Source organism: Acanthopagrus latus, chromosome 23 (assembly GCF_904848185.1).
Source record: "Acanthopagrus latus isolate v.2019 chromosome 23, fAcaLat1.1, whole genome shotgun sequence".
NCBI classification, from domain to species: domain Eukaryota; kingdom Metazoa; phylum Chordata; class Actinopteri; order Spariformes; family Sparidae; genus Acanthopagrus; species Acanthopagrus latus.
The window spans coordinates 13,538,062-13,565,974 of record NC_051061.1 but is presented as its reverse complement, the minus strand read 5'-3'; the positions used below and the strand labels follow the sequence as shown (position 1 = coordinate 13,565,974).

General features: G+C 44.1%; 3 protein-coding genes across 3 annotated transcripts in view; 2 read left to right on the top strand and 1 right to left on the bottom strand.

Moving 5' to 3' along the window:
* coro7 (coronin 7) overlaps window positions 1–18,373 on the top strand; it is a 112,091-nt gene extending 93,718 nt beyond the window's left edge. Inside the window, exons 10-28 of the mRNA XM_037089607.1 lie at window positions 11,451–11,505; window positions 11,610–11,667; window positions 11,776–11,921; window positions 12,014–12,112; window positions 12,197–12,301; window positions 12,398–12,557; window positions 12,652–12,827; window positions 12,936–13,044; window positions 13,165–13,251; window positions 13,895–14,037; window positions 14,204–14,308; window positions 14,413–14,498; window positions 14,704–14,845; window positions 14,939–15,028; window positions 15,154–15,270; window positions 15,617–15,752; window positions 15,910–16,001; window positions 16,132–16,218; window positions 16,635–18,373. Of these exons, the coding sequence (XP_036945502.1) occupies window positions 11,451–11,505; window positions 11,610–11,667; window positions 11,776–11,921; window positions 12,014–12,112; window positions 12,197–12,301; window positions 12,398–12,557; window positions 12,652–12,827; window positions 12,936–13,044; window positions 13,165–13,251; window positions 13,895–14,037; window positions 14,204–14,308; window positions 14,413–14,498; window positions 14,704–14,845; window positions 14,939–15,028; window positions 15,154–15,270; window positions 15,617–15,752; window positions 15,910–16,001; window positions 16,132–16,218; window positions 16,635–16,643 (2,002 nt within the window). The 3' untranslated portion in view covers window positions 16,644–18,373. The remainder of the gene's footprint in view (window positions 1–11,450; window positions 11,506–11,609; window positions 11,668–11,775; window positions 11,922–12,013; window positions 12,113–12,196; window positions 12,302–12,397; window positions 12,558–12,651; window positions 12,828–12,935; window positions 13,045–13,164; window positions 13,252–13,894; window positions 14,038–14,203; window positions 14,309–14,412; window positions 14,499–14,703; window positions 14,846–14,938; window positions 15,029–15,153; window positions 15,271–15,616; window positions 15,753–15,909; window positions 16,002–16,131; window positions 16,219–16,634) is intronic.
* A 701-nt stretch (window positions 18,374–19,074) lies between these two features.
* pam16 (presequence translocase associated motor 16) lies at window positions 19,075–21,953 on the top strand. The gene is made up of 5 exons (XM_037089615.1): window positions 19,075–19,231; window positions 19,593–19,677; window positions 20,294–20,430; window positions 20,888–20,953; window positions 21,792–21,953. Exons 1-5 carry the CDS (start codon window positions 19,229–19,231, stop codon window positions 21,870–21,872), a joined length of 372 nt encoding a protein of 123 aa, XP_036945510.1. The 5' UTR covers window positions 19,075–19,228; the 3' UTR covers window positions 21,873–21,953.
* Window positions 21,954–22,147: 194 nt separating this feature from the next.
* glis2b (GLIS family zinc finger 2b) overlaps window positions 22,148–27,913 on the bottom strand; it is a 29,945-nt gene continuing 24,179 nt past the window's right edge. Inside the window, exon 7 of the mRNA XM_037089611.1 lies at window positions 22,148–27,881. Within this exon, the coding sequence (XP_036945506.1) occupies window positions 27,145–27,881 (737 nt within the window). The 3' untranslated portion in view covers window positions 22,148–27,144. The remainder of the gene's footprint in view (window positions 27,882–27,913) is intronic.

Sequence of the window (27,913 nt, the reverse complement as noted above, 5' to 3'; positions counted from 1 at the left end):
TCGAGTGTGATTTATGACACGATAAATTAAACATTACATTATATGAAAATAGATGTCTCATCACACCGCACAGCCCTTGCTTTTCAGGTTTTTTACTTGAACTTGATGACTTTATCAAAGTCATACCTAACCCTTGTTGTGTGATTTCTGTAAAGATTACAGTTGTCACTCCTGCAAACAATCATCTTCTTGTGTTTCCAAATGTTGGAGATACAAGATGCTCGTCCAGCAGGAGTGGAATTTCTGCTTTTTGAGGTAATGAGGTAGATCACTAGGAGGGAGACGAAGTGGTGTTTTAGGTAGAACAAAAAAGAGCAAGTATGGACACATAGGCGCAGCGAGCAAAGGTGTGTGTGTCTGTGTGTGCGCGCGTCACAGAAAGATGAGTCAGATCGCCTGGTTCCACACAGGCTGGTAGACAAGAGGGACTGATAAACGCTGTTAACCGACTGATTGAGTAGATCTCGAAGACACCGCGGAGTCAAAACATGTGCGAATGATGGTCGATGAAAGGCGCTCTGTTGAACGCCTCCAGAATGTTTTTGTAGCTCTAGTCGAGCACGAATGGGAAAAAAAGAAGTTGTTCTAGGGTTTATATTTCTCTCTTTACCTTTCTCGTTCCCCCTCTTGGGTTGACCCTCTCAATCATTTGCAGACACGTACTCGAGCTCGAAGGAAAAACAAATATTAAACTGTAATGTTTTGTGTCTGTAAATTACCAGGTTTTTATGGTCCTAGTGTTTCCAATAATTCTGTCTTGGCTGTCCATGAAGGAAAGTCACACACACACAAGTTATTAGGGCAAGTATGGTCTGAAAACGGTTTGGATCATCCAATGTGAGTTTTGGTATGAGGTCCATCCCTGCCATCATTGCAGGGAACTTTGGTTGTGGACTTGAGAAGCATTTGCCAAAGACATTCGTCCAGATCATGTGATATCGACCCAAACCGTTGCTGTGTTGCTGCTCTTTAGCTGCCCCGCGTCCGTCCAAGAGCGACCACGGTATGTTAAGCTGGACAGGATTTTAACAGGGCAGTAAGTCATTCATCGAGACCGTTATTGGTGGATTGTGTTTATAAAATAGACTTTATTGAGTGCTTCAGTGTGTGCAATTGCGGACCAGCAACAGTTTGGACTTGAGCCTTTTCCACAGTAGGAAAAATAGGCTAGAGTGCACCTCGGACTGACATCATCTCCAATTTGTTTCTTATGACAGATCAATGCACAGCGTGGAGGGACGGAGTCGGGCGGAGCCAAGTCAAACCCAAACTTATGATCATTACTGTTGCCTCTGGTATGCAGAATAATTACCGTGCAATTCATGATATCCATGAATGATTTAGAGCATGAAATATCTCAATATTTAGTGGTTTATTCACTGAATTTCAAACCCTGACACAGAAAAAGTGTGATTCAAATTTCCATTAACTGCCGTATCTGCTGATATATATATATATATATATCATATCATAAATAGTCTTTTTCATTTGTTTTCTTCTGGTTTTATTCATTCATCATTATTTAATCTCATGTTCAGATTTCTTATTGGAATTTCCCACCTTGGTTTCACGTTATTTAGTTTTCTTTTAAAAAAACACGTTTTTCTTTCTTTTCCTGCCATTAGACTTGGCTTGGATGTGAAAGAAACTTCAGTGCGACTGCTAATGAAACACTTAACCTGAAGCGACAGATGTTTATTAAAGACAGGGAATAACCGAATGGAAAAGTAAGAAGTGAATCTCTCCTAGGCAAGGTTTTACACTCACACAGAGAGAACGGTCCTGTGATGCCAAAAGCATATTTCTTCCCGCAATTTGTGTGCTGTCAAACTCGAGAAGCCTCCAGACTCTCCGGGATTGTTTCGCTGTAATTTTTGCACAATTCATCCCTGCCTCGTTGGCAAAGATTTTGCTGATCAAAGTGCATCTGTAAAGCACTAACACTTGAGGATAATCCATCAACCGCTAGTGGAGAGTGCAAAACGGGTCGCTCCGTTCTCACTTCCTCTGAAACATGTGCACCTCTGTCTGTGTTTAGCGTTTAGAGAGCCGCCATGACGAGAACCGGGCTTTCCTCCGGTGGTCCGACAGCAGAGAGGGGCCGCTGCGGTCGTGACCCTCACCTCTCCTCTCTCCGTCCCCTGCTCCAACGCTTCCTCTCTCTGCCTCCGTCTGAGGCAGTCGTGGCTGCCATCGAGTTCCCAGGCCCCCGCCGACAGGTCATTTAATGGTCATCTAGCCTGGGCCCTTGATGCTGAACCCCGGGGTTAACGCGGAACGCAACTCTTCCGGGACTCCGGAGTCGTCAACAAGCAAGCAGCAGTCATACGTTACGGACGCAAACACAAACTTCAGCACATGCCAGTGTTGGACGTGCGCATTTTGACTTACTCACGTTCACTTTATGATGTGCATCAAAAAGATTTATGATCTCTAGTGGTACTTTCACACCTTTGCCTCCCCTTCAATCTGTATACCACCCACGTCCTCTAACAGCCCTTCCCCCGCCCCACCCAGCACAGCGCTGGATGCTGAGGGTCTTTATGACCGGTGACCTGCCTGCTTTATGGCTAAGACAGTCTGGACCAGTTCACCACGCTATTACAGATCCTCCTGAGTTTTGGTTGGTGTGAGTGTGTGCCATTTTGAATCCAAGCCTCTGATGACTCTCATGTATCAGGGATAATAAGTGTCTCTGTGTGTGATTAATAGGCCTGTAATCATCTTTTCGAGCAATTGAGGCCCTGGTTTCTCTCTGCGTCTCATCTTGTAAAAATAAAGATTTGGGTTTTCATTTTTCATGTCAACATTATGCAAAACAGACGCGCTTGTCCATCATGCGGTCAGACAGCATTGTGTGTTAAGTTGTCTTCAGATGTCTTCAAGTGTCTTTAATATTGTGAGGTTGTTTTTTCTGCACGTAATTGATATTTTGCTGACGCCCCCGAGGCTGTCTTGTTGCGGGCTTGATTCCCCCCGCTGAGAGGGATTATGGGAGAATTGTACAACGCTGATTGTGGCTGCCTGTGGTGGTGTGAAGATGGAGATGTATTGATGACAAGCTGGAGTGGTAATGGCGCGTTCCTCTGTTTCTTGAGGACGGGAGGGGAATTACTGCTGAAGCTGCTGCATTTTCTTCCATCTGGCAGCTTTGCATGTGGTCGTATGTGGAATTGGGAGTGTGTTGGAGGTGTCAGAGGGGTCACTGCAGACCTGTTGACATGGGACTCCGTGAGTTTAATTAAATCCTGATCATGCGTGTATGCACATGCATGTGTGCCACTACTCTGTGTGTGTGCGTGCTGGTTGTGAGGGGCCAGCGGACGGGGCCCGGCGAAGCGAAGAGAGAGGGGAGAGCAGTGAGCTTGGCAGCCTATCTAAGAGCCTCGTCACTGGGGCTCAGACGTGGCCACAGCTGGCCTCTTCACCAACAATCCTGGCTTTTCTTCCCCTCTCAGGAACGCAGCGCGTCAGCTCTAATTCCCTTCTAATGAACTAGCCACTGAAGGTAGCTAGGCAGGCAGCACATTTATTAAATACACACACACACTGGCAGCAAAACACACAGACTCGAACACAGAGGAGAAAGTGTGTTGCACTTAAGTACATTTCCCGGCTCAGCAGGGTGACTGTGCAGCTTGACTTAAACACCTGCAGAGGATCCGTGAACTCATCGTGACTTAGAAGCTACATTCAGGACCACCCCAGGCAGAGCTGGGCTTTAGCCTTTAAGACCATATAAGAACCTACAGTATCTGCACTGAGCACTTCTTATGTATTATCATTTCCTTTGAGACACAGAGCCAGGGATCAGTTCATCTGAAAAGAAATTTAATAACACCTGCTGCTGTCTCCAAGGTAATCCTCAGAGACTCTTCTAACCATCTGGATGTTAAAGTATTTTACAGTTAAGAAGAATGTAATATTTCAAACAGCAGTTCTGGTTCCTTATCAAAACCAAGCTGGCATCCAGAAATGACGCAACGTCAAGAAAATATTGTTGGTATTACTCCTTTCAAACTGGACAAAGAAGCTGCTAACACCCAATTACATCTGGCTTTTGTCTTCAGAGGAATGGGGACAATCTGCATTCACTCCCTAGTTAAATGACTTGCAGTACTCACTGGTATTCACAGGCTCCAGCTCAGATCGGCAGAGAAGGAAACACAACACCTCAGTGAAACTCCCTCTCTATTTTGGTGTCTGACTGCTGCATTGAAGTTCAGGACACTGTTGTATTATTACTTTTCCATCCATTTTCGTTCAAGCAGCGCTCAAAGATCGTTCAGTTCATGCTAAGTATAACAGAGCGACTGAAGTGAAAGATTAGTCACTGGACCAGTGTTGCTGGCTCCTGCTGTTCCCTGTTTGTAACGGTGAACATGACACACCAGAAAATAAAATAGAAAAGCAAACTTGTCTCTTGGCAACGGGGAAGGAGTCAGTCACTGATACAGTATATACCAGCATATAAACTGAAGGCCTGTAACAACCAAGATGTCCTTCTTTTTGCTCCTTTATGTCCTGAAATAAACAAGAGACAGAGAGACATATTCATACCGGGTGCCGTCAAACCAGTTCTGACACTTTGGTCCAGCTTTCATGTGGATGAAATGAACTTGGACAGTATTAAGTTAGGACAGTCAAATGAATTTGTGATGCAGCGTTCAACCATTGAGAGGAGAAGCCTCAGTCTGAACCTACCCTCCCTGTGACCCTGTGGTCGAGCTTCTGTGGTGCAGGCTCTGGAGCTCTGATGCTGCTAATGGAAATATTTATGCACAATCAGACAGCACGAGCACAGAGGTTTGACTGGCTCCGATGTTGAGAGTTTACAAAAGGTGACAAAGTTCATCAGCTTTGATTCACTGTTTATTTGCTGGATTTTTTTACGCTTCAGTGTATGAGGGGAGTTCATCGCCGGACCATTTGTTTGCTGTTTAGACAACTCCATCCAAAATCCTCTGAAGTATTCCCCTCACATGTCTCCTGTGGAAAAGGATTTATCGTCTTTGATTTCACATATTTGCACAACACTAGAAGCCAAACCTAGGATTTACCATCCTGGAGATGGTTTTACAGGTCCGGCGTTGTTCCGTTATGAATCCCAGTTAATCTCCAGTGGATTATTCCGCACCAGTCCTTCCATTGTCGGAGTGATGTGAACACCCGTGAACCTGCAGTATAAGTGTGCATAAAACCATTAGCTGTGTCTAACTCCCTCACACACAAGGAATAACACTGGGACAGAACGAGTGTGTTCTGTCAGTAAAGACAGGACAAGGGCAGGTTATCATAAGAATAAATCAATAATCTGTGGGTCATATGAGCTGTCCTCATCAGACAGTGATTATTGAAATAACCCCCCAAAACTGATAAAGCATGTGCTCATATGGTCATGCCTTTAAATGGGAGATACAGATGTTTAGTTACAGCCAACTGTTCATCATACCACATACTTTCAGTGATTGATTTTATCTGCCACATTATTAATCTGGCAGTGATTGTGTGCATGTGTGTGTGGAGATAACAAAAGGGCCTAAAGTTTGTTTTTTTGTTTTAAAAGTTGATTTACAGTTACATTTTAGTGAGAGAAAAAGCAGCCGTTACCGTCCGCGCCATGGTGACGGTGTGGCTCTGTTGAAGTCAGAGAATGGATCATCAGGCCTTTTGTGATCTCCGCATTTTTTTACTGGCGCCAAAGGCTGGTTAATGTTTTCCCCTTATACTGTGGAGTATTTCAGCATCTTCCAGATGGATTAGCTTGGATATGGTGCCACAGTCATGGTTCCTACATGATGTATCCCAGTTATTTGGTATAATTGGCTGTCTTTTCCTTATTCATTTCAAGATGTATTCATATTCCTGGCAAAACTATGGATTTAAAGAAAAAATATATGTCAACCTATTTCAACTAGGATTCTGAACTGTGGCCTCTAATATATAAATATTTCAGGCTGTAACATGTTACACAATACATACCTTGATATTTTGAACACTATCAAAAGCACTGCATAAATGAGAGGAATTGGAGATAAAATCTATTGTCAGAACGTTTTTGACCCAAAACCCTGATAATATGACAATATTGTTTGGAATGACGATTGGCCCTTTAACAAAATAATAGCACAATTACACTTATGATAAATAACCATTAGTATTGTGGATATGATGACTAAATGAGTAAAGGGAAAGGTGAAGACATTACATTAAAACAAAATAGAGATAAAAACACCATAGCTTTTGTAATATTTTGAAATCCAAGTGAATTTGTGAAAAGTGTCGTGATCTGATGTTCTCTGGGGGCGACTCAGGTAACCAGTGTGCACTCTTGCAGTTGACTTGAAGTCCACGTCCACTGTATTTGCTGTGACCACCCCCAGTGTCCTCGTGGCTTTTGTGCGATAATCCAAACATTATTTTATGGCCAAGTCAGCGCTCGTTTCGGCCTGAAACACTGAGTCACCACTGGCCAGTGGGACAGCAGACGATGGCCAGGACAGCTGGAGAAGCCGCAGACCCGCAGCGTCTGGAGGCGGGAGGGGCTGATAAAGGGAACTGTACGAGTTCACAGTTCAGCAGACCCTTCACCCTCTGAGATACCGCCTCGCCACTCACTCAGTCCCACCCAGTGACTGATATAACCACAGGGCTGATAAAAGGAGAAGGGAGGGAGCGGCTGACGGGAGAGGAAAAGGATGAAATGAAAATAGAATGAAGAGTTAATTACATGGTGGGACCGCAGCTTTATTCAAAGTCTGATCGTGACCTCAGTTTGACCATGAAGACTCGTTTCCAATACTGTGGCGTGTCTCCACTGCTGAGATTTATATTATTCACCTTCAGTTTGAGGTTGAGACGTGACTGAATGGTTGTGATTTGTGATTTTTTTTTTTGTACTGGAATCTGATCAAATCTGAATATTATCCAGAGGTTTGATGTGGTGTAAAAGAAAAAAATGTTCCTCAGAAGGATTTACAGTGTGTGGATTATTCAGCATCCTCTATCATTAGATTGATTTAAATGAGGAAATACCTTAATTGGGGGGGAAATGGAGGTACTCCAGGAACAACTATAAAAAATAAAAAACATGTCATAGCTGTCTTTTATTCAGAGTAGACAGAAATAACTATATTAAACCACTGCAGAAAACACATGATTAGAGACTTTAAAAATCATTTTTATAGATCTTTACATAGAGCTGGTCGTGATTTTGAAAATCTTCTAGTGAGTGCGCATCTTCGAAGAGCACAAGAGCCTAAAAAAAATCCCTTAAATTTGAGAAGTAGTCAACCAGCTGCTTTATATTGGTTTCATATTCCCTAAAGGCTTCCTTGCTCTTTCTTCTCTGCTTTCTGGCCAGCTCCTACCTGTCGACTGGAGCTTATTGTGCTGTCCACTGTGTGTTTTTAGCAGTAAAGGCCGGCCTCGCCAGAGACCATGATCTCATACAACAGAGAAAGGTCCCTTTGACTGATACTGATCTGGTCCTACCTGCCATAGCTCAAGCTCATAACCTTATACCTCTGCAGGCTGCTTTCATTAACTCCACCTATATAGTGTATATAATACACTGCTGTGTGTGTGTCTGATGTTATCGGAGCATCTTGACAGGCCTGTATGTGCTCACGGTGTGTGTCGGTGCGCACATTCTGCTACTTACTTTTACATATTTTGTCATGGGTGGAAGTATTTACCTCTGCAGCCAGATTTCTTGGCAATATTTTGTGTGTATAACTGGAACCTCAGTTGGATCACAGTGAATACCCCTACAACCCCACCTGGAAACAGCCCCATCACTTCAAACACACACATAGAGACACACCATTTCTGCTTTCGTCTGTCATCCGCATATCCATTTGTCTTGGCCCTCCATTAGTCAGTTATTACACGCTATCTCTTACATTATCAAACGACAACACGTTTTAATAATCATAATATACCTGGGCTGACTCAGACCGCAGATGCACAGTAGAGTAATACACCCATCATATCTGCTGGTGCTGAAGGCTGCTGTCACTGGCAGAAGGTCATTTTTATGATGTGGGTTTGGAGTCTGTGTGAGAGAGCGATGGCAGACGAGGCGGGAGGCCGGTTCTCTCCACTCTCTGTTTTGTGTAAACTCTGATTGGAGCAGAGTGCCAGTGACAGACTGAACCCGGAGGGGGGGGGGACTGCTTGTGGCACGGCTAACTCGGCTAACTAGCTAAGGGCAGCTACAGTAGGCAGCAGTTAGTGGTTGTTCTGGTGATGTGCCACCCCCTACTTGTTTTGAGTATGAATATGAGGGGTAGCAGGATAACTAGGATAAGTTCACCCCAAGATGAAAATTCAGTCATGTGGATGGAAAGTTGGTGTGAGGTTTCATAATCCACAAACATTTCCAGAGTTTCACAGTAAACCTACATCGCCTACAACACTGTTTTGTGTTCAAGCTCTAAAAATGTTTTCTGGACTGCAAAACTTTGTCCAATTTTTGGCATGGGAGTGCGTAGATAATAACTATAATGGATGCCTTTCCACCTTTATTCTCCTCTCTTTCCTCCTCTGATGCCACCTGATATACTCTAAATACAGTCTATACTGATGACTAATCATCATGTGCTTGTGTGTGTGGTTAGACGTGTTCTTGTCACACATCAGACCCTCAACAGGGTTTATGTCTGGATTAGTGTGTGGCCTGGATCCGGTGCTACACACACAGTTCTCTCTAAGCGCATGAATGAGGCCTGTAATAGTTACTCTTTTCATTCATAATCAGCCCACGTGATGTAGATCCCACAATTAACCCCGCATGACTCTGACTGCACATTCTCATAAATGCATGTGTGCGTGCATCGTCACACTGTGCTGCTGGCACATGTACGTGCACGTGTGCCTGCTCGTACATCCATATGCGTACACATGCGTGTATGTCTGGGAAAATGGGGCCGGTGGGGAGGTGGAGCATGAAGGCGATAGTAAACAGAGGCCATTATCAGTGATAAAGCTCCGCTCCTGTTATGTGGCTGTTTTACTGTGAGAAAACCGGAGATAAGGCCTCGCAGAGAGTGGAGGCAATTTGGAGAGAAATAGTTCAGATTGGAGGCACAAAGAGATCGTGGAGCTCAAGGTGGTGGTGCTGTTGAATAGGAGAGGAAAGAGTGAGGGAGGGAGAGGAGGACAGGCAGCCAGAGGGGGTGTGGGAATGGAGGTGTTTAGGGGGCTCCCTGCGGACTGACTCCGACATGGGAACGCACAGTCGGGCCTAACGAAGTGTGGCCGCCCCTCGCTGGCTTTACAGGCCTGGGATAGAAGAAGGGAGAGAGGGGTGTGTAGGTCAAGGAAACAGCGATGTAGGCCTTCTGATTACAACTTAGCCTGGACACAAATTAAATACCTCGGTTGGAGCAAAACATTAGCTCGACATTCACGTTCACAGTATTGAACACTCTTTTTAAGGACAACATCTTTTGTCTTTATCGGTATCTGCGTGTGATCAGCCAAAATGAGTCGGAAAAATATCTGCATATCGGAAAGTTGTCCAAATCCAGTACTGTTCATCCCTAATCCCCGTTTTATCTGTTCTTGTCCTTCAATTTCCCGCAGCGGTATCAATAAAGACAACAATAATAAAAAAAAGACCTTTTACCCACACTCATGAAGCATTATTTAATTTTTCAGGACAATTTCCTCTTGGCAGGCTGGTTTACCAAAATCTTTTTATACGCATTTCACAGTCCGTTGTTTCTCCAACTGCTGTTACTGCAAATCTTCCAGGAGCCAAATATCCATCCAAAAATGAAACAAAAGACCAAATGAAAATAATACAGAGATTTCTCGTCGCTGTAGTTTGGAAAACAGTTGCAAAACAAAAGGATGCGAGATATTAGGGCCACAGACATGCAGCATCCAGTTTTTATTGACCGAGAGATCTTGAACTTTTGAAAATCCTCTCTCTGTGACGAACCCTCTGCTGACATGCAGTCACACTCTCGTCCTCTGTCACTCCTGCACACAGCACAGGCCGTTGCATGTCACTATGCGCCATTGCTTAAGATACCCAAACTAAGTCTGTCATTATATTGTCATAGTCGGAGCATGACATCACCAGTGTGTCATTTCTCAGTTGATGCGGAGGCAGCCGAGTGGCGTTTCCTCTCCAACAGTACCATTACACAAGGTCTTCATCATAAGCCAATCAGTTGGGCTGGCCTCGCCACTTAAATCTGTGGGCCTGTGATGTGAAGTGGTTAGATCAGCCATCACTCTCGGTCCTCTTTCCCTGTCTGGAACAACAACACAGCGGGCTGCCCGCCGCTCTCGCTGATGAAGAGAGAAACTGAAGAATGAGGGAGAGAAAGAAAAGAGGCAGAGAATGAGGGAGATTTGTCGTCCGCGTTTGTGCAAGTGTGCCTCGTGCCTAAGCTGAGATTTCCTGTTTGGTTTGTTTACTACAAGCAGTTGTACTTTCCCCCGTTGAGGTAGAAGCTCCTTCAGTTTCCTCATCCCTCAATCTTCTTACCTCAGATCGTAAGAGGAGGCAGCTGACTGTGGCCTTGTTTAGGCCTGCGCAGGCTGAAGCAACTATTTTGCTGATGAATAAATCATTGAATTTATTTCTGATGAAGAAAATGCTATGTTTTTTCAGAGCATTTTTTTTTTATCGGTTGAAGAGGTCACCTTTGACTGTAGGAAACTACAATGGGTGTTTTTCATGATTGTCTGTCCTTGTGTTGACTGAAATATAACTGAATTAATTTCATTTACTGGGCTTTTGATTAAATTTGTTCTTCTATCATCAAGCCAGTTTTACTATATAACTCATTGTTACATAGATTGTACAGTATCTCATTTTTATCTTATCTTATTTCTGCCTTAATTATGAAGTCTGTTTTTATTTTCCTCAAGCAATAACCTTTTGTTGTGAAACACTTGGAGCTGCGTTTGTAGCCTGAAAGGTGCCCTACAAACAAGGTTTCTTATTGCATTCATTAATTGAAAAAAACATTCTGTGCAGATTAAGCAAGACATAATTTAATAATCGGTTGCAGTTTCTCGCCTCAGGTCTGTTTTCCTTTGTTTCTCTGACAACATAAGCACTTGGAAACATATTTCTCATGGGTTTTGTGCCATTGGATGATAATCTTCCTAGTCTCTTATTGTTCATTTTAAAAGCACCAAGGAAGACAAATCTGAATGTGACCGACTTTGTGTTTGTTTAACTTTACGCGTTCAACCAAGTTTTTTTATCCTGCAGATGAAAAAAAAAGGGGAAAAAAATCACATTACAGCGCCTCTGTTTCGTCCTAAAGTTAAGCTTACTGCTCCATCTAGTGGCGCCTTTGTAAAACCTCAACCTACTGTGACTTATCTACAGTGATCATGTAATAAACGATGTACTACGTTCCTGAACAACATTTGAATGTGTCTTTCACGTTGCTCTTCCTCTCCTGTCTGTTTGCTTTCAGGACACTGATTCCTCTGTTCGATGATGACACCGGGCTGCTCTTACTGGCCGGCATGGTAAGATATCAATGGATTACCCTCTTCTTGCATCCAGAGGGTTGAATATGACAAATTAATCCCTGAAATGTTTGTTTACTCATGTTTGCTGATCTTCTGCACAGGGAGACACGGTGATTGATTGCTTTGAGGTGTCGTCCTCTGAGCCTCTCCTCTCGCAGGGTAAGGCTTGCTCGTCTGTTATCTGTTTGGTCAGACTGTGACAGCGACCCCCTTCTATGATCTGATCCCCCTCTCTTCTTCTTCTTCTCTCTCTAACCCCACCTTCAGTGAGCCACTGTCTGACAGACACCTCGACGCGAGGAGTTGCCATGGTGCCCAAGCTGGCGCTGGATGTCATGTCCTGCGAAGTGATGCGCGTGCTTCAGCTGACAGACAGCTGCATCGTGCCAATCAGCTACCAAGTCCCTCGCAAGGTGTGTATACGGTCAAAATCAACATAATGTTCTTGCTTGGGTGGTGTTTTCATGTATGCGTATCTGTGTGTGTGCGCCGCGCTGTCTTCCAGGGTTCAGGCCAGGAGTTTCATGATGACCTTTACCCAGATACGGTGGGCACAACTTCAGCCATGTCTGCTGACGAGTGGTGGCAGGGAGGGAACAAGCAGGTAAAGAAAAATCTCCACTCAACAAGTTGATCTGGTCGTCATGCAGTGCGGATGCCTCTCACATTTAGCCCTGTTTGACCTCAGGTGGAGAGAGTCAGCCTAAACCCAGACAAGCAGCCCAAACCGAAGGCTGCACCAGCAAAAGAGATGCCTGCAAAGAAGGAGCTGGCCAGCAGAGGGAGCAAGGAGGTGAGAGACAAACACTGACCTCCCACTGAGAATAATTCTACTAGTAATTTTTTTTTAATATTGTGACAAGCTAACAGCCACCCTACTGCCCTTCAGGATCCGGCACGTGGCTGCTCCACCTCCAGTAGTCCTCTGAGCACTCCCAGCAGCAGTGCTGCCCCGTCCCGCTCTCCCTCCTCCACCTCAGGCCTCTCCTCGGGCTTCCTCCCCAGCCCCAGTCCCAGCCAGAGCGCCAAGGCCATCCAAAACCTGCTGGGTATGAACACACAAACGCACAGAGCTTCTCATCGTTCATCACGGTGTCTGTCATTTTATAATAATCATTCTTTGCTGAATCATCTGTGATTCAGGGCCAACCTCCAAGTTCCGTCACATCCAGGGTGCGGTGATGCACCGAGACACACACATCACTAACCTGCGAGGCCTCAACCTCACGACTCCAGGCGAGAGCGACGGATTCTGTGCCAACAGCCAGCGTGTGGCCGTGCCCCTCGCTATCTCCGGGGGCCAGATCGCCATCCTTGAGGTATGACAGCAGCTGAAAATTAAACCAAAAGTTGCAGATGTCATGTTGAAAAGCCGTGGTTGTCAATTTTTTTCCCCCCTTTTGAAATTAAACTTCTTCTCTCCTCAGCGCTCTCAGCCTGGCAGGCTACCAGACACGTCCATGCCCACCATCCAGAACTCTGTAAATGTGGTTGACTTCTCCTGGGACCCCTTTGACACACACCAGCTCGCAGTTGGTGAGTGAATACGTGTGCTGCTTAAATGTGGATATTTGCAGCTGGATGCTCTTCTAACTGCTCGCTGTCTGTCCTCATAACATGTGATGTGATGTGTGCGTCCGTCTCTCTCCTGATTAGCTGGTGACGATGCAAAGATCCGGGTGTGGCAGGTACCAGAAGGAGGGCTGACGGAGACGCTGACTGAGCCTGAAGTCATCTTGCAAGGTAGGAACGGTTCCTCTTGGAAGACATCTCTGAAAAGATCTACAGACTTGAGATTTGGATGATGTTTATGGAGACGGGAAGATAATGTTAATTACAATAAAGTCACACTGACTGACAGCTGCTGAGACCCCTTGTAGGTGGAATTTCGGCTCACTTGACCATTCAGGAGAGATGAAGAAGACTCAGAGACACAGATGGCTTCACGCTGCACAGAGTGCTGCCATGATAATCCTAACGAGTCTTCCCCAATGCCTTAATGATATCTACAGCTTCAGGAAGCAGTGCTTCCATACATGGTTATCTGTTTAACAACAAAGCGAGGGGGGTGAAAACAGAGTCTCTTCCCTCTAGCCAGAGGAACAAGAGGTAAAATAGGTCAGAGGCACTTCGTCTGCTAACATAGATCGAAGGCCTCCTTATGAGTTTTATGCAAACAGTTAGCTTAGCCTTGGCTTGGTTAGTCAGACATCTGATTTGTAGACATATCTACAGTAGCTGTGAATATCTAGGTTGCAGAGACCATGAGAAGATTGCTCATGAAGCACTGTCCTTATCCAGACTTTAACGTCTGCACAAGATTCGTATGACTTCTTATCTTATGAGGACAGAATGACCAGGGAGAATCATATTTCTTCTCCCACAGGCCACACAGAGAAGATTTACTCCATCAAGTACCACCCTCTGGCCAGCGGACTGCTGGTGTCTTCTTCTTACGACCTCACAGTCAGACTGTGGGACGTGGACAGTGGAGAGGAGGTCAAAATCCTCAGTGGACACCAGGACCAGGTGGGTGACCAAGATCAGCATAGCAATAAAATCTTGGAAAACACAGCTAAATAAGTCAAATGCCATATATAGGCTGTTTGGACAACGATTTGGTTATATATTGGTTTGCTTAGCTTTCTTCTTCTTTTCCCTTTTCTCCCTCTGTCCTTGTCTGGGTTACATTCAGATCTTTGGGATGGCGTGGAGCCCAGATGGAAAGCTCCTGGCCACGGTGTGTAAAGACGGGAAAGTTCGCATCTATGACCCCCGCAAGTCTTCTGAACCAGTGCAGGTATGTAAATTCATTAATAAATGTAATCATTTTCAGTCACTAAATAAAACTTTACACACACACACGCTGTTTTCTTTCTTTCTTTCTTTCTTTCTTTCTTTCAGGAGGGCCCAGGTCCTGAGGGCCACAGAGGAGCTCGTGTGGTGTGGGTGTGTGAGGGCAAGTACCTGCTGGTGTCCGGGTTTGACAGGTATGACACATGGAACAGATAAAGCAGGCACAAATATCTGTATTTATATATATCCTTTAGAGTGATATGATTATTCATAAGGCTATTTCAACAGTACAGATACATACCGAATCACGTTATTCTGCGTCTGAATTTAAAGGCATCATAAATCACAGAATTCAGTACAAAAGAGAAGCTCACCTTTTTTCATGTTGTCCTCCTTCAGTCGCAGCGAGAGGGGACTCTACCTGTATGCCGCTGACTCCCTGTCCACCGGAGCCATAGACAGCGCCATGGTGGACGTGTCCCCCTCCACCCTCATCCCTTTCTACGACCCTGACACCAGTGTGGTCATCCTCACTGGGAAAGTAAGAACATTTTAAAAAAAAAGTTCGTATGAACCAAAACTGAGAGGACAATAAGAATTAGAAGCAAACTGTGTGCTTCATTTGTTTTTCCAGGGTGACACCAGAGTGCACATTTATGAGGTGGTGACTGAGGCGCCGCACTTCATGCCGTGCAGCAGTTTCAACTCTCCTGAGCCGCACAAGGTACTGAGCTGAGCTCCGTCTTACTATTGTTCGCCACCCATCTGCGCACACGGATGTGATAATAAGTGGTTACAGTGCCCTCTTTTTTAACCTCTGCCATCTCCCTGATTGGTTCCTGTCTGCAGGGCTTGGCCTTTCTGCCCAAGACGGAGTGCAACGTGCGTGATGTGGAGATCGCTGTTGCACTCATGCTCACCAAGACCACCATCGAGCCGGTGGCCTTCAGAGTGCCGCGGGTCAAGGTGAGACAACCACACTCATGCTTCGTGATTTTCCTGATTTCTAATATGCACTTTCTATGGCTGTCAGTCATAAAAGATTTTTCTCTTCTGATTAAAATGTATTCCTCCAAACTACAAAGTGGATTAATCTAACTCACTCTAATGATCATAATTCTACATACAAACTCCATTTGAAAAAAGGACCAGGTAGAGTGTATACCTCATCTTTATACTTACCTGCAGTGTTTGATTAGGAAAAAAGATAATTTGTCCAGCTCCCTGTTATAATCTTCTGTGGCTTTAACTAAATAAGTTTTAACTCTCTGTGTCTGTGTGTGTGTGTGTGTGTGTGTGTGTGACTCTGCAGAAAGAGTTCTTCCAGGACGACGTGTACACAGACACGGCCGTCTGTTGGGAACCGGCGCTGACTGCCTCCGCCTGGTTGTCTGGCATGAATGGCCATCACAAAAAGATCAGCCTGAAGCCTAAAGACATGACGCCAGGTGTGGACACATACCAGAGAGCCTGAATACATAAACATATCTCGTGATCTGGTCTACCATAGCTCCCTCTAGTGGAAGATGCTTGCCTCTGCAGTCTGCATGTTAGCACCGGCTCCTATGTCTGATGCTTTGTGTGTTTTGTTTTGATTTTGTTCAGTGAGTGAGGCCCCCAAAGAGGCTCCAGTCAGAAAGTACCTGCCCTCATCTGTTTACCTGGAGGAGAAGACTGATGAACAGAAGAAAGAAGAGGTCAGGAGGAGCTGAAACACTGAACGCCTTCTACATTTATCTATCAGCAATGCATATTATCTATATGAAGATCTGCCTGATCTGATATCTGATGTGTGTTCACATACATATTTGTGTTTGTGTCGCCCAGTTGCTCAGTGCCATGGTGGCTAAATTGGGGAACATGGACGACCCGCTGCCACAGGAGTCCTTCGAGGGGGTCGACGAGGACGAGTGGGTGAGTGACTGTGACAGGAAGGAGGTGTCCCACCTCTAAAAATTTTACTTATGTTTTTTCCAAATAAGTACCATTATCAAGCAACCAGCATCCATTAGCTGTAAGCTATATGTAGGCTAACACAGGTGTATAAACAGCGTGTTTTCACCTTTACTGTGCATCCTGCAAACCGCTGTGACGAAAAAAAGTATTCAAAAACAAATGTGGGCTCTAGCAAGTCCAAGCTCTTCATGATGGGAGTTGCACATACCATTTTTGACCACAGCAGTCGCCATAATCACAACAAAACAAAAGATTCTCTGTCGCTGGAGTTGTCAAGATGTAATAAGAGCGTCACATTAAAGGTATTCAGGTAGTTCAAATTCATTACATGTCCATGATCCGCCTATGCTAACGGTTGCCTTTGTCTCACCCAGGATGACTAGAGGTGACATCATCTTGCCTTCGGTTCGATCACGGTGCCAACGACAGGAGAGAGGAGAGAGCGGATCAAATGTAAAGTTGCCATGTGTGCGTGCGATGGTGCCACCCAAACAACCTCAGTCAGTCCACATCTCAGCAGCCCACTGCACACACAAAGAATACTGTACAATGTGAGAGTATAAATGATTTTGGGGAAGTAAAATTACAATAACCACAACACTTTCTGATATCAGTACGTATCACAGCATCTGTTAAGGTTTAGGAGATCAAAAATCATGTCTTGTAGTTGGTGTGCATCATGTCAGACTGCATGAAATCGCTGTAAATTTAGATAGATATTTCTGGGATAAATGATGTAGTAACTGCTTTGTTAATATTAATGTAGACTGGAAATGAAACCCAATTGTACAAGATGATAACACAGTGGTCAGCACAAGATGAATTATTAAATATCAGGCAATCAAAGCAATAATACTTTGGCTTAATGCTACATTACCAGTTACACTGATGACAAACAACTGTTATTACAAATGGATTTTAGCACAGCTTTTCTTTCTGTCCGTGGTATGTGGTCATGGTGTAAGCATGATAATGATAATGGTCTCCTCTTGTACCCAGTCTGTTATTTCCTGATTTCAAAGACACCAGGTCGTGATACCATCGCAAACAAAGTTGTTATCTGTGTGCACATTTACCTCCACAGTGGACCACTGCTTGCTTTTTTTTTCTTTTTCTTTTTTTTTTCTTTTTTCTACTGGCCAGTCTTATGAGCACGCTCAGTCACAATGTGTCTTTAAAGATGTAAAATAAAAATGATAATAAATAAATAGGAAAAGTGAACGTCATGCATCTGATAACAAAAACCTTCGTCTTCCGGTTTGGTCAGGTAAAAAAAAAACAAAAAAAAACACACACACACACTGTAACATGTTCAAGCCTTCAGCAGCAAAAACCACACCGAGGATACAACAGGGTCACCAGTGCTCATGTTTGGCCATGAACTGGAATTTCTAATGACATCAAGTTCACTAAACAAAGATTTTACCATGATAATGTGTTACTGTTTGTGTACAAGTTTGATTTGATTGAATGTTTTTGCCATACGTAGGGGTTAAAGGTCAATGAAACTGAGATGTTGTTATGCATTAAAAGCCAAACCAGAGGGGCCTTTGTATACTCTGAGATGATGGTTTCCTTTCTTCTTAGCGGGGTGTTTTTTTAGTCAGGATCTTTGTTGGTTTCGGTGATATTTATCACTTAAATGAGCTAATTTTCTCATCTTGTGTTTACTAGGACAAAGTAATTATGGTGTTAATTAGACAACAACAGTACAGTATTAATAACTTACGATGCAGCCATAACAGCCATCCTGTAATCTTCCAATCAGGGCTACAGCAATATCAATAACAATAATCCAGGCTTGAACCCACCGAGTTTGTTTACAACCTCTGATGGACTGAAATAAACCCTTCAGCCATGCATGGTCGTGCGCATCATGTTGTGAACTGCAGGTGTCGTCAGTGTTTGTGTGATGGTGTACTGTACGTGCTTGTGATTCTCAGATGCTACGCTTCGTGAAAGTTGGGACTGGATTAACTTCCATTGTGTTAAAAGAAAGAAAGGACTTCCTTTTTATACATTGAGTAAAGCATTGTTGTTTATTCTGTCTTGAGTAAAGGTTTGTGGATTTTTTTCAAAGCTGTCTTACAATAAACACCTTTTGAACCCAGTATGCTGCTTGTCCATTTGTGTTTGATTCACCATTTCTGAGCTCCTACACATTAAAGGAGACTTTATAGTTAATTCACTGGTAACAAACAACAAAATGATTCATAATCCTTTTTAAGCAATTGATTAAGGTAGGGTTGCATCAGATGTTTAAAATACTTCTAATAATTGCTAATAAATGTTTAATAAAGCATATCATTGTAAACAGTTAAATAAAAATTAAGTTTAGCCATAAAATCTTGTCACAGCAGTGGAATATCAAATAAACCATCTTTGCTAATTGTAACTCAGCCTTTTTTGCCTCAGGTGTGTGTGAAAAAGCATAAAAAAGGTGCTGTTATTCTATTCTGTTATTGGTTATTTTATCAGTATTGGACATTAGAGCCAAGTAATTATCGATTTTCTTATCATCTGGAAAATAACATTGTGCATCCCTAACTATAATATAATATATTCTTGTACTGGCTTTGAGGCAGACCTGCAAATCAAACACAGAGTTAAACCTCCATCCATCATCATCATCTATTCCAGGATTTTGAATATTATTTATTGTGGAATAGTTTCCTCTCATACATTTGCTCATATTTCTATCTTTAAATTAAATTTATGTGTTATTTTTCTCCTCTTACCAGCCTAAAAGGGTGAAAAAGCTAATGAAGTCAGTCCAGACCGAGGCTGCAGTTCGCCTCCCCGTCGCTGGGTGTCAGTGTCGTGACTCTCGGCCGTGCGGCTGGCTTATCTTGAATTTCGTGTTCTCGGCGCTTCCTTGAACTTTGACCCTTCAATAACCTTCATTGATGTACATGTGTGAAAACAGACGGGCGCACACTGTCTGAGGGGACCTGTGTGATATCATAAAATGGTAAGAATGAACTTGATAGTGGTCGCGTTTATATTTCCAAACTCACCGCGGACGTTAGCCAGACACAGACGGAGTGTTATGCTAGGTAGCATTAGCATGCGTAGCTGTTCCACCACCGTTACATAAGCCTGTCCTTACTCGTTTCCAGGGACATTTAAATGGGTTGAGGGAGAACATAAAGGACCAAATGTGAGGTAGTTCGTGGATTGTAAAGGTTGTCACAAGGGTCACAGCTGTTGTGAAGGAGCCTCCCTCATCCACACCTGCAGACACCTCCTTCCTTGGCCTGACATCAGCTGCATATTTCCTTGGACAGATGTCTGATCCTAATGTTTGTGATTTACTGTCATCTCTTCTGCAGGCTAAATATCTCGCTCAGATCATCGTGATGGGAGCACAGGTGGTGGGACGTGCCTTTGCTCGTGCCTTACAGCAGGAATATGCAGGTATGATCCACCACAGGGCTATAATACTTCACAGTGTGGTATGTAGGGTGGTGCTGCTGGGACATGATGTGCATCCGTCATATTTACACACACTTGTTGTTTAATGGTCGTCTGTTTAACCAAAGCAGCTAGATATTTTCTTCTATACCTGTTCTACAATATTGTAAATCAAGTATGTCTTGAAGTTTTGGCTATTCTGGTTTAGGAATACTGTGATGAGTTTTCTCACGTTCGTTTAAGTAAGATGAATGAGTCATCAAAAACATGTGAACAGAATAAACACTAATTTGAAATTAAATTTGAAAAGGCTTCATTGTAGCAAGGACTCCGTATAATATGCCATATGCAAATGATAAATGTTTAATCCGGTGTAAGTGATGAACCGTGTTCCGGTGTAATCTATTACATCTCTTAATGATATTACAAACTGCTTAGAATTAATCAAACGTGTAAAAATAACAAGATCGCATCAATCAGATACGAGCTTGCAGAAATAATAAAGTATCACCCAGCCAAAGCTGTAGCTCTGTGTGAGATAACCTTTCCTCTCACATTCATTGAGGTTCAATGAAATCAAATATTTGTGTGTGTGTGTGTCGTGTTTTTCCTCTCACAGCCAGTCAAGCAGCAGCGAAGGCCAGGGGCAGCTCTGCTCAGCACTCTGCTGCAGCCTCGAGCATCACCGGGATGACCGCTCAAGAGGCGCAGCAAATCCTCAACATCTCCACGCTCACTCCTGAGGAGATTCAGAAGGTACAAACACTCTGTTTTTTGTTAATTTTTCATTCCAGAGTTATTTTATAGACAAAATCCCTTTCTATTCGCTGTAGCCTACATGTGACATCTTTTTGGTTTTATTACCACCTGAACTCCTCAAACTGTGGAGCGCATTAGTCCAAACTGTGGAGGAAACAGATTGCTTCATTTTCCCAACTCAAAATGATTTCAGATGAAACAATCTTTGGACTTGTGTGGTTGTAAAATATTGCTTAGAAAATGAAGTCCCTATCCAAGATTTAGCAGCTCAGTAAGTAAATATTCGTTCACATTCATGGGTTCATTTGACCATTCGTCAGCCTTATCTACACTTCTCTGTACCCTCTGCTGTAACAGTGATGAGAAAATGTGTCAATATGTGTCTTTCCTGTGATATTAAAATGATGATGAAATACTGCTCGAGCACTAACACTGAAGTGTTTGTCTCTTCCAGAACTACGAGCACCTTTTTAAAGTCAATGACAAGTCAGTGGGCGGTTCATTTTACATACAATCAAAAGTAAGTATACTGTATCTAAGGATGTGACACATTCACTTTGCTTTTATTAATTTATTTGCAGTGTTCACATTATGTTTTCTGAACTGAGTGTCATTTGTTATTTTACCCGAACATTAACAAAGACAACAGAACCCGTCATAAACTTGTCATAGTAGGACTTATTATCATACCACTGCCCATTGTATCAAGTCAGGGCAGAGAACTCAATGAAGAGGCAACTTTCTGCTTTATCGAGAGCAGGATCCTCCTGTTTGCTGCCACATCTGGTGATTGCCGTTGGGCATTCATGTGGCGATGTAGAGAGGAGGGAGGAGAACACTAACTGCAAAACATACAGGACTTTAACTAAAACAACCACAATGCTTACAGCAGCTTTGACGTCAAGTTGTCATAACAAAGACGTCCCAAACAGTGTGACTTTTGGACTAAAAATGGCATAACTGACCGATTGACTTGAGTCATAAACATTATTCAGCTTCATGAATTAGCTGTTTTTTGTCACACAGCCTACAGTCATGTGGAACGCCTGATATTGCAGCATGTTCAGCTGGGAGCGATGATGCTGAACAGTGACCTCAGACTGCTCTGTTATTATGCTCATAACATCCAAACAAACAACGATCGGTTCCCTTTCTGTCTTTGTGTCCATGCTAAATATCAAATCATGAGTCATGTTGCTCTCAGCGTGTGGGAGGAAGCCACTCTTTGAACCGTGTCGCGTTTGGAACAATGGCTGTTAGTGATTTTTATCTGTTTAGCCAGTCCTCCCTGCTCTGAGTGAATCGCAGGGTCATTTTGTTGATCTAAAAGTGTCAATATTGTCGCTGTTTGTCTCCAGGTGGTTCGGGCTAAAGAGCGTCTAGAGGAGGAACTAAATATTCAGACACAACAAAAAAAGCAGCAGAAAACAGAAACATGAAGTATGAAACGATGGCCGCCCTGTCTTTCCTCACCCCATCCTCTGTAAATTATAACCTAAATAAAGCCTTCTTTTTCTTTAGCCTTGACTGCCTTTTTATGTCTATTTGCAATATGTTGTATTGCTGAAACTGCTTGTTAACTACTAATCACAGCTATATGATTGTGGTTGTTCAGATGAAGCGCGTACATGTCGATCTACAGTGGCAGAATCACTTGTGTTCCATAAATGTCATTTTATTGTACATTTTCTATCAGAAATGAAAACACATGTCATATCAAATACAACTTTATTAAACATTTTCCTTTTCATTGACATTATTATCAATATCGTAATAAAATTCCTCTAAAACAGGAGAACACCGCTATGTTGTACCAATTGGAGACTTTTACAACTCTAAAATTCTGCATGTTCAACCACAGAACATGATGCCAGGAAAAAAATATATTTTCATATAATCATTTTTTTTTCATATAGTGTATAGCTTCTATATTTTTTTTTACCTATAATAAAAAGGCACTTGGAAAACTTAAAATACTGACATAATATCTCACAAATGTGCAAAAAACATAACTTGGAACAGGCCTTGCGTGGCCTTAGTCTTATCATTAACCCTTTGTGCAACACTGTGGCACTTCAGTCAATGGCACCCCTTAACAATTACACTGACCTAGCTAGCTAACGCGAATTTCGTGCCCTGGATATCTGTTCCAACTTTTCATAGCTTTAAGTGAGGGTTTACTTTAAAAATCTCCAGGAGCAAGCAAGTACCGCTTTATAATATATATAAAAAAAAGAAAAATAAGATTTTAATTTCAGACATTTTCAGCAACTGAGGATGATTTTTTTTTCTTTTTCTTTTTTTACAATTATTCTTGGTTCCCAAAACAACTGATGAATAACGCTCTACACTGAGACAGGATGTGGCAGCATCCCCGTATCTATGCACACTATGAGGGGAACAAAAGTGCAGTTCATTACAGACTGAGCTCAAAGGGTTAATGGATCATACAGCTTATTTAATATTGAAAAAGTTGTGGACTCCAGGAGGATCCGTGTCGTCTTATTTATTAATCAGCTTTCTGCCGCCGCGCCGAGTCTCTGGCCCTGCCTTCGACCTGCAGAGGAGAGAGAGACAGACCGACAGGAGGAGGAGGAGGAGGAGAGCCGCTGCATCTGTGGGTTTCACTGTTGCCACGGAAACCGTGTCTAGCCTACTTAACACCTGTTTCTGATGACATCACATGCCAGAATTGTCCACTCACAACAAGGGATTCTGAACCCGGAGACAGGCTACTGGCATGTGTGATGGTGTGTGAGTGTGGTGAGGAAGAGGAGGGGGATGGGTCGTCTGAGATAATGATGAGTAAGAATTACTGGGGGAGAAAACGCAGGTATGCAGCTCTGCAGCCCGACACAAAGCTCATCCTCAGACAGGGAGGGTTGTATTTGTTTTTGTTTACTGTGAATCTCCGGTGAAATAAAAAGCTTTGTGGCCGGGAGGTGGGGGAGTTGAGCCTTTTGGGTTTAATCTATGAAAAAAAAAAAAAAAAAAAAGCCAGAGGGCAGACAGAGTTCAGTGGCCTAGTTTTTCCTGCAGGCTGGTACGCCTTGTGAGTGGCTGCCACATTGGGCACAGCACAGCCAGTGACTTCAGAGCTGAGAGGGCCGTTTGCTGGGTAGGTGGCCAGATGGAGGGCGGCTGCACGGCGCAGCTATCCTCTGCCTCCCTCTCTCCCCCACGCTGGCACACACAGCCTCTCCCCTCATCTCCCTCTCTCTCCCTCCCCGTCGCCTGTCCATTCATTTATTCATTCAGCCAATCCTTCCTCTCTTCGCTCTCACACTTTCCCAGCGCTGCCCGCCATTTCACAGTCGGATTTTGTAGCTCTGTGGTTTCCCTTTAACTCACTGCGGACACTGAGCGTCAGAACAAAGAAAAGCAAAGTGTGCGCGCCTAATTTAGCACAAAGATAATTTTGTATTTTTGGGACAAACCCTCTAAAATGATCCTCATTTTGTGGAGGAATGTGATGTCCCCCTCCCCATAAACCAGATGTCCCTCCTAGGGCAGTGGTATCCAACCTTTTGGATTGTGACCCCCCCAAAATAAAAAAAAATATTCAACTGTATTGGCCTGTATTATTCTAAACAATTAGGAGTCAGCATATTGCTAGAGTAACCACTAACTGCTGCTAACTGTAACTGCCGTTAGCTCAGTTAGCTGTGCAGCTAGCAGTCTGAGTGTTGGCACCACTAGTTCAGCTACTTTACACTGTTATCTGGTTAGCACGCTAACTTCAGTGTATATCTTCGCAACACTATACACAGATGTCAGAACTGTTTTTAACATTCCATTGATTATTTTAGTCAAACTTTGAATGTTTTCAACTGTATTTCGTACATATTGCACCTGATACTTGCACACGCAATTGTATTGTCTTACATGGATGGATGGTAAAACATGGAAAAGGAGATCCTTCATGTTTGTATTTATTTGTTCATTTAAAAAAAGCTAACTTCACCTCTGCGATGCCTTTTGAAAATGCTATGCTTTATAATTATTATCATATTCTAAATATGGCAATAAAGGAGGTGAGTAATGAGGAATCTTTGTAGCCCTTTGATCAATTTAAGTAGCGTATATGATTTGTAAGTGTGTCACGCCTGCACTCCTGCCCGGCTGTGGCTCAGTCAATTCTTGATCTCAACCCCACAGAGTTTTGTTAGACGTGGTCTTGACTATAACACTGCTCCCTCTTCACAGTTTATGCCGTTAGTTTTGTACATATTGCTGTTTACATCTCAAACAGAGTGTAATTTATTTTCCTCTTTCATTACAAGGGTTTCTCAGCCCTGAACCATCAGCAAATTGTTAATTCACAGGAGTCTCCAACCATGCTAGTAGAGACTATACTTGGCCACGGCAGTGTTTTGAGCAAAATGGGGTGATGTAAATATTTACCTGTCTCACCGTCTTAGCTTAGCATATTAGCATACTTAAATGTGCCAATTAGCCCAAAAACCTAAATATAGCTGTGGCTGATGGGGACGTCGTTGGCTATGTGGTTATTTGGTCATAAACCAGAGTATTAAGATTAAAATGTGGTCCTGATGGTCCTTTCAAACTTTCAGCCATGCCACTAGTGTAGCTAGTGGCTAAAAGCACCGTTATTGGAAAAAGATTTTAAAAATTACCTAATTGTGTTAAAACGTCATCAGCATAGTCATCTTCTTCTTGTGACCCTTCAGATTGAGATGACCCCCCCGTCCCAAATCTCCCCCTCTCATCTTCTCCTCAACCCCTCAAAAGACTTGTCCTCGGCGGCAGAAAGCTGAGTGCAGAGCAGCCATCGCAGAACACAAGAAGCAACTTCAACATCAGAAAAAATGTCTCGTCTGAACAACAGCAAAAAAAAAGAAAGAAAAAAAAGAGACAACAATATAAAACAGCAATAACTGATTATTTCTAAGACTGGGCGATGGAAGAGTGAGACCATCAACGTAGAAGCAGGAGGGGAGAAGGAGGAGTCTCTTGAGGGAATGTTCCTTGTGTTGCGACGGTCCTCTCCCGCTCCCCTACCTCTCCTCTGTGGAGATGGCAGTCAGCGTCACGCATGCAACACAAGCCTGGAGGGACCCTGACAAGCGAAATTGACCCTTGCAGAAAAAAAAACAACAACAACAACATAAAAGCGAACTAGCTTTTAAAGACTTGGCAGTAACATTTGCTAAAACATGTCAGGAATATAGTGTGTGGTACTGTAAGTGCATGTTGCCTGCTTAATTGAACCGTGAGAAAAGATTCCCCAGAAGTCAAATGAGTCTTTGTCTTTTTTTGTCTTTTTTTTCCGTTGCCCCTTTGGACAGATAAAATGAGGCAGTTTGCGAAAGTGTGGCTTCCTAGTCAGTCCAGCTGTAGGTGGCATTGAGTGCATCACAGCCCCCCACCCCTTCTGTGGCACAATACATGCATCCCTCTCTCCACTCTCTCCAGGTATTTTCGGCGCAGCATGGGACCTGCTGAACTTTAAAAACCAACAGGGCTAAGTTGAGCTCAAACTGGACGACCACCTGTTTTTCACAGCTGGTTTTGGGTCGGGTCAATTTCTAAAACACAAGAAACTAGTGTTTATCGCCACAGTGGCCCTTTCATACACAAACTGGCCGTGTTGATTCAATTACGGGAAAGCAGCTGGACAATCCAGAACTGAAACAGTGCGCGTTCTGTAGATGGCAGGAGGGATGCTGTGTGTCGTGTCTGACCAGGGGAGGGAGCCAGATGCACCCATGCCTTAAATTTCACTCCAGTAAAAGAGAGGAAGTGATGATTGGTCATTGCCAGGTGATGTAACACCGTTGGTCTGTGTCAAGTCCTCAGTTCGCTCTGTGCCCCTGAAAAGCCCCTAGTCTGTACGCCTGGCACACATTCTTGTTGGTCACCCTCCCCCGAACTTGGGGATAGATTGTCAAAGGTGCTCTCACCCAGTTTGTGTTAACACTGGGGGGAGCTGAGAGGTTAGCAGCAGTTTTGAGGTTTCAATACTAGAACCAGCTGACACTAATAAGTGCTGTGTTTAATTGAACTGTCTCGGCAGTCTCTTTCCTGGACAAATCCGAGACAGTTTGAGTTCACTTGCTTTGGTAACGGCAAGCCTGTCCGAATCACATTAATCACAGCAGCCTGTGAGAAATTGGTCATAACTCTGAAAAATCAGCCATGGAGAATCGTCCTATTACGTGCACGTTAGCCTAACTGCGAGCGCGTCGTTCGTCTTTTTTTTTTTTTTCTTGTGGTGCGTCTGTCTCGCCGCTAAGCTGGAGGCACACTGTCGATGAATACAGTTGTATAAATACTACTCGTTGAATCAGGACTTTTGTAAGAACACAGAGCACTAAGACCGTCACGTTTCATGGTCCCTGTCCACAGAACCAGCAAACAGGAATGAATAAAGTATAAAAGAGCGAAGAGTAGCCCGTTGTCAGGCCTTGTAATAGAAATACAGAGTTCTTGGGCCCCAGGTTTAGTTTCCCATCAATACAAGAGGCTTGCGTTGTATACTTAAATCTTGTGAGGTGTAGTGTTTTCTTTTGTTCTGCTGATTGAAGGTTTGATGAGATTCTCTCAGGTTGCATTGCCTGGATTTGATTGTGCGAGCCAATCCCTATCACCTTTGACCGCCTGTACCCTCACTATGGCGTCCCCCACCCCCACCCCCCAACCCCACCCCCCTGAGCTCTTCTGGAATGTGTGTGTGTGTGTGTGTGTGTATCAGTTGACCACAGCTGGCTTGAGCACCACAGTGCCTGGGGGGATGACCACCCAGGACAGGGGGTCATGAGACTCTCCTGTGGAGAGGTTCAGGACCCCCCCAGTCACCTCATTCTTGGCCTGCTCCCCCCGGCCCTTCCTGGCCTGCAGGCTCTGGGCCCTGCGATCAGACGAGGCCCCCATCATGGGCACCATCGGCAGTCCCAGGGCCGAGGAGGGGAACACTGAGGAGAGCAGAGGGGACTTGGCCAGGCCCAGCGGGGAGCCGCTGAAGGACAGGATGGATCCCATGCTGGCTGGCGGTGAGCTGGGGCAACCCAGCGTGCTGAGGTCCAGGGGCCGAGGGCTGAGAGGGGACAGGGGCAGGGCACCGCCAAGACCCTGCAGAGCGTGGCCTCCCAGGAGAGCAGCCGCCGCCCCTGGGATGATAATGTGGGCAGCGCTTACATAGGACAGCTCTGAATCCTTCCCAGCTTCGCCTGCAGGCCCTCCGCTTTGACTCCCCTTCAGCAGGGAGCCCACCCCACCTGGGGAGCCGTGCTCCTGGGCCACAAAGTGGCCGTGGGCCTTGATGTGCTTGCGGAGGGAGCTGGGGTCTGTGTAGCGCTTCAGGCAGCCCACCATCTTGCAGTAGTAGGGCTTGTCCACGTAGTGCGTGCGTGTGTGCTTGAAGCGGTCGCTGGAGTTGGAGTAACGCTTGTTGCAGCCCTCATAGGGACAGATGTAGGGCTTTTCACCTGCAGGGAGGAGAGATGATCCAGATCATGAG